This window comes from Acanthochromis polyacanthus, chromosome 4 (assembly GCF_021347895.1).
Source record: "Acanthochromis polyacanthus isolate Apoly-LR-REF ecotype Palm Island chromosome 4, KAUST_Apoly_ChrSc, whole genome shotgun sequence".
Classification (NCBI taxonomy): domain Eukaryota; kingdom Metazoa; phylum Chordata; class Actinopteri; family Pomacentridae; genus Acanthochromis; species Acanthochromis polyacanthus.
The window spans coordinates 18,049,450-18,060,098 of record NC_067116.1 but is presented as its reverse complement, the minus strand read 5'-3'; the positions used below and the strand labels follow the sequence as shown (position 1 = coordinate 18,060,098).

At 38.0% G+C, this 10,649-nt stretch overlaps 1 protein-coding gene across 1 annotated transcript; it reads left to right on the top strand.

Annotated features, from left to right (window-relative positions):
• The first annotated feature begins 3,358 nt into the window (after nt 1–3,358).
• mcoln3b (mucolipin TRP cation channel 3b) lies at nt 3,359–10,645 on the top strand. Its single transcript, XM_022209489.2, has 13 exons — nt 3,359–4,048; nt 4,138–4,305; nt 4,643–4,796; nt 6,081–6,156; nt 6,273–6,369; nt 6,743–6,842; nt 7,034–7,146; nt 7,903–8,052; nt 8,201–8,302; nt 9,171–9,293; nt 9,431–9,637; nt 9,876–10,006; nt 10,278–10,645. The coding sequence occupies exons 1-13, from the start codon at nt 3,830–3,832 to the stop codon at nt 10,315–10,317; spliced, it is 1,680 nt and encodes a 559-aa protein (XP_022065181.1). The 5' UTR covers nt 3,359–3,829; the 3' UTR covers nt 10,318–10,645.
• The last annotated feature ends 4 nt before the right edge of the window (nt 10,646–10,649 follow it).

Genomic DNA, 10,649 nt, shown 5'->3' with positions numbered 1-10,649 from the left:
CAGAGTGACGACGTACCAAGGACGTACCCAGATATCTGAATTGTGTTGTGACAGTTTTTAGTTATCAAATGTCTGTCGTTTTTTGTATTCAAGGCAAGATAACTCTTCATTTTTATTAGTACAGAGATTGTGATACACTGAATGTTATATGGCTCATTCCTGCCAATGACAGTCCTTGTAATTGCTTTAATTAGCTACTACAGATTTCTCAACACTCAGAATAACACAGACCTTCACTGGGAATGTACGACAGACAATAATAAATTGGATAAAGTGCAAGTGTCTGTTTTTCAGTGGACAAAGTATCTAAAAATATAGAGAACAAGGTAAGAAATATTCAGTGATAGACACAGCTGCACATAAAAAGATTTTTGTTTTCATCCCATATGTTTCCCTTCTGGTGTAATATTTGGTGTAAAATGTTGGATCAGCTGTTTAGGAGATGATAAAAGTTCATATAGTTACACCTCCTTCTGCTGCATGTTAATATCCAACAGCTAACTGTTATCTGACAACAAATAAGATGCTAAGATTTATCATGTGGCAGGTTTATCTGCTGTTTGACTGATGACAAGCTGAAGATTTAAGACATAGTTTGTGAACTGTAGCATCATGTACCGTTACTGTCAATCATTTGGATTTCACAGTGCCATCACAATCATTTATTAGTGAGCAAAAAGGTACATGGTTTCTAAATCTTTACTGTTCTTTTATGACCATTTCCGGTGCTTCTTCACGTGCAGCTCTAACTTCCAAAATAAAAGCATGTGAGAACTATGTTTAATTTACTGACATGCAGCAGCTTGTTTAATTTTACTAACTATCAATTTCCCAAGTACAGCAGATGTCATGATTAGGAAAGCCACCTGCTTGAAGAAAGCGTGGGTCAACAGTTCAAATGCTGATGGTCTACTAACGACAAAAACAGCATCAGCATTGAAGTCTGTGTGTTTGTACTGTACATGAATGTAATCATAACTGATCAGTTGTCAGACAATCCTGCTGTTAATTTACTGCTGTGAACTTGTAGCTTCAGGTTGCAGTTGCAGGTTGAGTGGTTTTTGGGTCCAGGGTTCTGAAGTCTGTCAGCAGGAGGCCTGGTGGCTCTCTGTGGCAACACTTTCCACGATGTTCACCCCAGAGCACGACACCTTCAGCCCTTCAGCCCCCCCAGTTTGCCCAGTGGGATTGGAGCCACATCCAGCAGTCAGCAGGGGGAGACACACAGCTTCTGAATACTGACAGAGTAGCTGCATTTCTGTCTAGCTTGAAGAACATCTATACAGATCCCACCAGTGTGTACTCCCTGCTACCCTCGGGTAAGAGGTTTCACAGCATGAGGAGAAGAACAGCCAGAATCTGAAATAGCTTCTTCCTCCAAGCCATCAGACTCTTAAACTCACAACAATCCAGCACCAGCCTCCTACAAATAAGGGCTTACAACTGAGTTCAAGTGCAGTCAACCAATACGGGTTTCTCAGTGTTGATACCAATAACAATTATTGGTAATCAAGATAACCGATATTTGGAATGGATAGAACCTGTCATTTATTATTAAGCTTCTTCATTAATGAGGGTGACTATAACTGAATATATGTACAATAGAAATAGGAGTGCTCAAATTAGGATGCTTTCATCGTGGGATTAACTAAGAATGATCGGTCTGTTTTGTCTGCTGTTGCTCTGTTTTATTACTGTTTCACTGTTCTATCACTTTTCTTGTCCACCGAAGTCCAGATCTTAAAGCATTGTTAATTATTGTTTCACAGAGTGTTTTAGTTTCATCTGTGGCTGCCTTTTAGCTTAGCCACTGTGAAGGAGCCAATTTCCTGGTTTGTGGCAGCAGTTTGTGTTTCTTTTTCAGTTTTTGCTGCTTGAGAAACATTTCTGAGATCACAGAGTGACGACAGACAGAGAGGAGACTGATCAGATTTTCTACCTGTAAAATCCAAGTGTAGAAAAAAATGAGCTAAAATTATATATTATATAAAATTATATATTATTATTATAAAATTATATATATACATATAAAGTAATAAATATTTTTTTTAAATAAACAAACCAAAAAAACATGTAGCTATCTAATCTATTCTGCGCTCAAAAAAATCTATTTGTATGTAGATTAAGTTTTTCTTTGCTCAAGTGTTTTTTTCTGTGCTCAAAATTTCACACTGCGTGCTCAGGATTGTGGCACAAATATAATTCCACATTCCGGCAGCTTTAGTTAACCCTCCTGTTTTCCTCATTTACTGGCACCAAAAAGTTTTGTTACTTTGTCTGAAAAAAATCAAAAAATTAAGAAACAAGTTCCCCAAATTTCTGAAAACTTGCAAAACCTCCAGAAAGAAAAATCCAATAATTCCTTAAAAGTTTGCCTGATAATAAAATCCCCAAATTTGGTGAGAAAATTCTTGGAAATGTTTTCGAAAATGAGAAAAAAGCTTCAAAAATCCTAAAAATATCTATATAAAGTGATTACATATATATCAGTAAAACTTCTAATATTTTCTTTAAGAACATTCACGAAAAAATCTATCAAAATCCAGCAAATTTCGCGGGATTTTGGTTGATTTTTTCATGAATGTTCTGAAGAAATTTTTTTTTTAACATTTCTTTTTTCCACCCCAAAAAAGATTTCCTAAAAATGCTGAAAATGTGGACATCAGAAGTTTCACAATGAAAATGTATTTCCCCCCCCCCACATTTTCAAACTTTAAAACGGGTCAACTTTGACCCGCAGTACAACACGAGGGTTAAGCTAAATTACACAGGGAGAAGCTGTCTTCACGTAGAAAGTGCTAGCTGACCTTTGGCAGTGTGCTGGTGTTCTACTGTAATGGTTCACAACCAACACTGTCCGTTTCACTGGACTTTAGCTCCGCCCCCCTCTGCTGCTCTGTTGCCAGACTCAGCTCACCTGAACCAACCTGTTCAGTCTCCGGCTGGACAGGTCAGGTCCTGAGGAAGTGCAGCCGAGTCTCATTATTTCAGTAATGAACTTTAAAGCGAAAACAACAGCGTGGATAATGAATTTATATTGAGACGACGACACTCTGACGTGGGGCTCGCGCCACAGGTGAATGTAATTAGAATTTGATTAACCTGCTCCGCTGGTAAGTAGCCTATCAGCTAATGTTGCGTTTAGTTTATTTTCGGTGTGGGTTTGGATCTACAGGACACTAGTTTAATCCTGACACAAGTATTTGACACTTAACCGCAATGATAGAACATGTTTGTGAACGTGAGCTGCTGTGTATTATTCAACAGTATGCAGGTACACCTGAATCCATTTCTTCTTCTCAGTCACTGGATGAACATTCCACCATTTGTTGGGTGCAAAGATAAGATAAATGTAGAGCCTCTCACTGAACTTTTACCATGTGTTTATTTTAGTTTGTTTCCTTGTTCTTTATAGGAAGTCAAACGGGGAAGATTAACCTTTGCCTTTCCCAGTCTGTAATTTTTTTCCAGTTATCATTTATGTAAACAGACAGTATGTTCAAAACAGCTTGAAGTTCAATGCAACAACACTAAGGTCCGAACATGTGTAAGATTCAAATCCCTGACACACAGACAGAAACTGCACACTGTAGAACAGATTGATTACAGGACACATTTTCTGCATTACATTGTACAGGTGTTCCCATAAATATGCCAGGTGAGATGTTTGTGAAGCTGACTGACCGGATCATTGATTAGTTGATCAGTTCACTCAGTCATCACCTTGTTTTGAAGTTTTCTTTTGTCTCCGTTCACTATGTTTTAGTAATGTTTTCATTTTTTACCCCGTTTTTGCAAAGAATTGGCCTGTACTTTAATCATTTCAGATATGGAAGATTCCAGTGACTTGTATGACTCCTATGAGACAGAAGCTCCAGCATGGACAGACCACGAGCCCCAGCATGTGGAGGATCTGGACAACGTGGAGTGCCTCAGGAGGAAGATCAAATACTACTTCATGAACCCCTGTGAGAAATACCATGCTCGTGGAAGAAAACCATGGAAACTCATACTGCAGCTTGTCAAAATTGCCATCATTACTATCCAGGTATGTCGTAATCTTATAACAGACCCAGTTGTGTGTTTTTTTTATTGTTTAACCTCCTCAATAAAAAAAATGCCTTCTTCTTGTCACAGTTGGTGTCTTTTGGACTGAGCAACCAGATGGTTGTCGCATTCAAGGAGGAAAATCTGATGACATTCAAGCACCTCTTCTTGAAAGATTATGTTGATGGAGGCATGGATACATATGCTGTTTACCGACAGACAGATGTTTACGATCACATCGAATACATTCTGAAACAGGTAACTGAATGTTTCTTAGAGTGAAAAACCAAAAAGGCATGATTTTGATTTGCTGTTAACTGTTGATTCTGGTAGTGTGATACTATAGATATTTCCTTTTGAGTTGCTGTAAATTTTTATTGCATTTTACAGCTCTACATGCTTATATGGCTTATGCTTATCATGGGAGTGGACTTTGTTCATGTCATTTGTTTTGCTGAGATCTATCATGACAGTTCAACTACATTTCTGCAGCTGTTCTCTTCATAAAGTTAGCTTTCTACCATGCGTACATTTTTGATGTTCTCACAAATACTGTCGAAATCCAGTTTCAGTGTTTTTATTTGTTAATTTCCAGTATGGACATCTGCACAACATCACCGTAGGCAACCATGAATATGAGAAAAATGGTGGCATCTACACTCCACTGTCAGTATGTCAGGACTTCTACAGGAATGGCACCATCTACTCTGGAAATGACACCTTCGAAATTGATGCCCATGTGGACACTGGTGAGTATGTTTAGTGTTTATACAGATGACTGGTGGTATTTGTTTAGGTAGCAGAGCTCACCTGTGATGGACATGCTGTGGCTTGTTTCTCAGGTTATGTAACCGCTGTTCCTACGGTAGCAAGTTTACACTCATTAGTGAACTATGTCTGACCACATGATCAAACGTTACACTGACCCCTCAGATAGTTTATAAAGTCATTACATTGCAATTCATTCAAAAGAACAACTTAACACTCCCATGTGAAGGATTATGTCCATCAGTCAAGACTATCGGCATGGCAGCCTGTGAGTCACAGCCTAATTAAGCAATTTTTTGAAAATAACTGTGTTGCAACCCAAGTTAAGAACCCAATGCTCATGGCTTCAAGCAATAATAGTGATGAATGAGGTATACAGGCACAAATAAAGGCTTCAGATCAGTTTTAAGCTTCTTGTTGTTATTATTATTAGCCGTTTAGCTCCTCTAATCTCTTGCTTGACATATACTTTAGTGATGATTGGATTCTCTACTGTGTTAAAATCTAGCCTGCATGAATTTTAACCAGGCTGTACAAGCTCTGAATATTCCATTTCCTCCCTTGGAGAGAGAAGTCACAGTGTTGTTGCAGTACGCTCTGGCATCTATGAACACAAAAATGTTCACCTAAGTGTACAGTATTAGTTAAAACTTTGGATTCACTTGTGTATTATGACAAATTTTACATTGTCTAACAAACTGAAGACGTCAACGGTACGAAATAATTCACAGATTTATGAAGTATTGTATATAGACACTTTATATTACCAACATCATCTTTAGATCCTTGTTAACTGGTGGAAAGTTCTGCCGTAATGCATCGGAGACCATAAGTTGAGTTGATAAAACGATTCTGTTCATTAAATTAGTAATCTCATATTATGGCAGAGTCAATCAGCTAAGTCACAATAAACAAAAGAACATCATTACTTTAACACATGAAGGTCAAACAGTTCAGAATATTTTTTTCTTCAAACAAGATTTCATTAGAGACCCCCTAAAGAAAAGCAGACTAACATTTCCCTCTGCTTCAGAGAAAATGTTCATGCGTTAGTAGCCTCAGCAATCGGCAGTTTTGAAGCTGGTTGAAATGATTAAGAGTGTGTAAATCTGTTATCAAATCTTTGAGGAATCTTTTATCTTTGTTTACATCACAAAGTCAGATGTTATATAAGAGTTTGAAAGACGGCATTTTTCTGATGAACAAAAAATACATTTCTCACCAGGTTAATCGTAGTGTCATTTTGTCTGTGTTGTCGCTAACAGAATGCTTCAACGTGTATCCGATGTATGACCCAACATTGCGTGAAGTGCTTCCAGGTTTTGAACTGCATTTCAAACGGTTTGTAAACAACATTGGCATGTATTGTTTGACTTAAGGCATCATCACTTCGTGGCGTTGCGGCTGTATATGATTTAAAAGCCTATGTCGGTTCATGCACCTGCTCTGTCTTCCAGGATGCTCTCTGTCAGGCTCACATTTGTTCTCAAGGCCATAAACCTGCAGACAGTGAGACATCGAGAGCTGCCGGACTGCTATGACTTCACTGTTATCGTATGTCACTTGACTTGTCTTCACGGCTCAGTAAACACAAGTGAATCACATCAGACTTTGTCTTTTACAGGCAGTCATATGACTCTTCTGATCACTTCATTGCTGCTTTAACATTGATTCCTTGTGACAGCGTACCTGTTAACACAACACAGAACAAATAGGAGTTCAAATAAGAAAAGTGAATCCTGCCTTTATTAATAAATCTAATTGATGCACACAAAGAGCATGTTAAAAGGAATGTGTTTGTACTTCTGTTCAAATAGTTAAATGCTAGCTTTAGGACTCAGCAGGTGAATGCTGAGCTACTGGGTTTGGCTTCAGGCTTTTTGAAACAGTCCTTACCCTTCTTGAAATATTGTTTCCTGGTTAACAGATAACTTTCGACAACCAGGCTCACAGTGGGAGGATAAAGATCGACCTGGAAAATGATGTGGACATCAATGAATGCCGAGACTGGAAAGTATCTGGAGCATGTAAGTTTGCTGAGCTGATTTCAGTACGCACTAAGAAATCTCCTGCTTTGTTTTAAGCCCAAGATGTTAAGGATTACTTAAGGTGTATTTAGTGCTAGGTGTGTAAAAGTTTTAGCTTGAGACTGAGCAAATTGTTTTAAGATGTTCTTCTGGTTCACATCAGAGTAATTTTAATATCTCTGTTTCTTCAGCTGCTAAAAGCGCAATCCTGACTTTGCTGTTTGACTGCCTCATCATTATAACATGCATCGTCTCTTCCACCCTCTGCACCCGTTCAGTGATCAATGGGACTCGACTCCAGTTTGTGAGTAAAATAAACTGACTTGCTCAGTGCAAAGAAAGGCTATGATTATCTGATATACATTGGGTCATTATGTATTAAAATGGAGATATGTCAAAGCCAAAAAACATCTATACCTCCTTAATCAATAATGAAAGATCAAAGTTGCAACATTTTTTTTACAAAATACTGATCTCCTAACTGCAGCGTTGTCTGACAAACTTGCCATTCACACAAGTTAGAAACAACAGCTGTTCTGTAAATTCAGCAACATTTCCTTGTAAAATTACCACTCGGAGAGAAAACTAGAAGTCAAACAAAGTCCTTGTCTCACACACTCATCCATGTGTGTGTCAACTCTTTTGCTGTGCACCGTCATTCAGACACAGAGAGTCTTCTTCCTGAAGGGGCGGGGACAGCAGCAGCTCAGTTACATTTAAAGCTACAGACATTGAAACAGCCTCTGTAGAACGAGGCTGAAACCAGGAGTTGTACAGTAAAATGAATCATCTTTGCTGTATTTTGGAAAAAAAAAAAAAACTTGCACTCTGGAAACATGAGACTGCTGTAAAGTTGAGTATAGGTAAACGGGGTCAGCTATCACTTGTTAATGCCGATTTATTGGATGCTACAGTTTCCTTTACTTTTGGACTTATTACATTAGCCTCTGCAGTCTGTCAGGTCTATCCCTATTGATTTTTTTTTTAAATTGTCAACAAAATAGAATTATATTGACAATTTCCTTGCAACGACTAAGACATTTTCTTGTCTTCTAAATAGGAATACACCCAGTACTGCATGAAATACTGCAATAAAGAGGTGCCATGGTCGGACAAGTTGGAGTTTGTGAACGGTTGGTATATCCTGATCGTTGTCAGTGACACAATGACCATCATCGGCTCCATTCTCAAGATTGACATCCAGACTAAGGTAATGAGGATTTTATCACTGCCATTTATTTATGGTTTAGTCAGTTCATAGTGTAAACTGCAGTGCTTTTCATGCTTCAAGGTTTATATGAATATTTGTTGACATTGAGGTATTTCTTGAGTTCATCTGACCTTTTTTTTTTTTCTAGGTCCTCACGAGCTACGATGTGTGCAGCATCTTCCTTGGCACCGGCACCATGCTTGTCTGGATTGGGGTCATCCGCTACATGGGCTTCTTCAGAAAATATAATGTAAGACCAGATTTTATTAGAATGAAGACAAGCGACATTACAGTGCATTAAGTTAACAAAATCCTGTTGCAACCATCATTTTTGTGCTTTCAAAGGCTTCAAGATTTGCTTATAGAGACATTCATAGCCTTTAATTGTACAAACAGACTAATGTTTCAGCACTACTGAGTTTTCATCAGCTTAGGATGAAGTTACAGCAGAGCGGAAACGTTCATCAGTTTGTAAAATTAAAGGTTGTGAATGAATCAGTGTGCTCCAGTCTTGAGGAATTTTGCTGTCGACAAACTGAATTCACCTGATTCAGCTGCTTTTTGCAGGGAGATGCACAGAGAACCCTAAAGTATTAAAACCACTTTAATCCTTAAAAAGGGTCTGTTAGTGTTTTTAAAAGCACAAATATTCTTTCTCCATCAAAAATGCAACATATTTGAATACTATAAAATATTTTGCGCTTTAAAAGGTAATTAACACAGGATGTCTTCTTCCATACTGAGAGCCATTCTCAGTGTAAATGTGCTGCAAGCTTTGAGTTTTTATGTGAAACATGTCAGCTGCTTATTGAACGGTGACTGGTTCCATTATTGGTAGGAATGTCGCACAATTATTCCTTAGATATGGGAACTAAATACTTCGCCAATTTATTGTCAGTGAAGCATCAAAACACTGCTCTTTGGCATCACATACTGAGTAAATTTGACTTTGAAGATTTTTCCAAGGCTCGTTCATGATGACAGCTCATTATAAAAAATAAGACCCAATTAACTTGAAAGTCTTCTTATAAAGAAAATAGATTCAATTGTAGTCCTGACATTCATCTTCAGTGTACATTTTTCAGATCTACTACCATGTGTTCTCTGGTCATTTCCAGATTCTAATCCTGACACTGAGGGCAGCTTTCCCAAATGTTATTCGTTTCATCTGCTGCGCTGGAATCATCTACCTGAGTTACTGCCTTTGTGGCTGGATCGTCCTTGGTCCGTATCACGAAAAGGTGCCAAATGTTTATAAAATAACAAATCTGTAAGATTGAACAGAAGCCAGATCTGAGAATGTTTTCAATTCAAATAAATGTGATTAAAATAAAAAATATGGTCAAACTGAACTGACTGACTGCTCTATGGTTTTTAGTTCCGGACCTTGAACACAGTGTCAGAGTGTCTGTTCTCACTGATCAACGGAGATGACATGTACCCCACCTTCAAGAACATGAAGCAGAAGAGCAACCTGGTGTGGATCTTCAGCAGGGTCTACCTCTACACCTTTGTGTCACTTTTTATCTACATGATCCTCAGCCTCTTCATCACAATCATCACTGACACATACGATACCATCAAGGTGATTATTATTCTTGTTTTTAGATATTTGTAACCCACCATTCATTGTCTGCACTCTGAGTGATTTGTGCTGCACTGAAACCGAGAAGAGAAAATCTGATTTGCTATTAGTCTAGTAAAATATGCTCAGTGCTTGATTGCTGTTTCTAAGAGGTTTAATCCTTGATTTAAACACTCTTAAAATCTTAACAGCCACACTCTGTTTATACTAATGTGGCTCTCTGACTCATATCATTCAGCAACAGCAGCAAAGTGGAACCCCGACATCAGAGCTGCAAAAATTCCTGTCAGTGTGTAGAGATCTGCCGAATTCTGGTGTGTACAGACTTGACGAGAACGACGATTGCTTCCTGAAGTGCTGGACAAACCGGTACGATAAGTTTTTAATCAAGGGTTATTGCTTGGTCCAGATGGAAGTGATTTTATCAGTATTTCAATACGTTTGCTTAATATGCAGTGTCATTGCACCTATTTTGAATGCTCCTTATTGGAAGTGATAAAGGGCATTCAAAATGGGTGTGATGTAGAGTGTAATAAAGCTAAAAATGCAAGTGCAGTTTGTCAAAACACTTCTTAATCTGTATTCACTACTCACAACATCTCTAATAGAATGTAAGCTGAGCTTTTTTTTCTCATTTCAGATGCAAGGAGCATCAAGAGAGGCTGACTTCAGAGGCATAGAAAGTCTTTAATGTGGAGAAACTGAAAGACTGCACTGTATAAATAATAGGCTAATAATTAATATGCACTTTAAATGGTAATATTCAGTGGGAGTGGATTAAGAAGGTTAGAAGCTCTCCCCTTTCCCCTCTTTACCAGTAGTCGTAAGTTTGCTCAGCTGAGGAACACTTTTTTCAGTGCTGAACTGAAGAATGTGACAATGAAGTTTGGTCTCAATATGATGCACTGATGTGGGAAACACTTTGTAAATACACTTATTTATATCAATACTGTTGATGAAGAATATTGTGACACAGAACTTAGATTTGAAATGGCATTGTTTTTACAAAGCA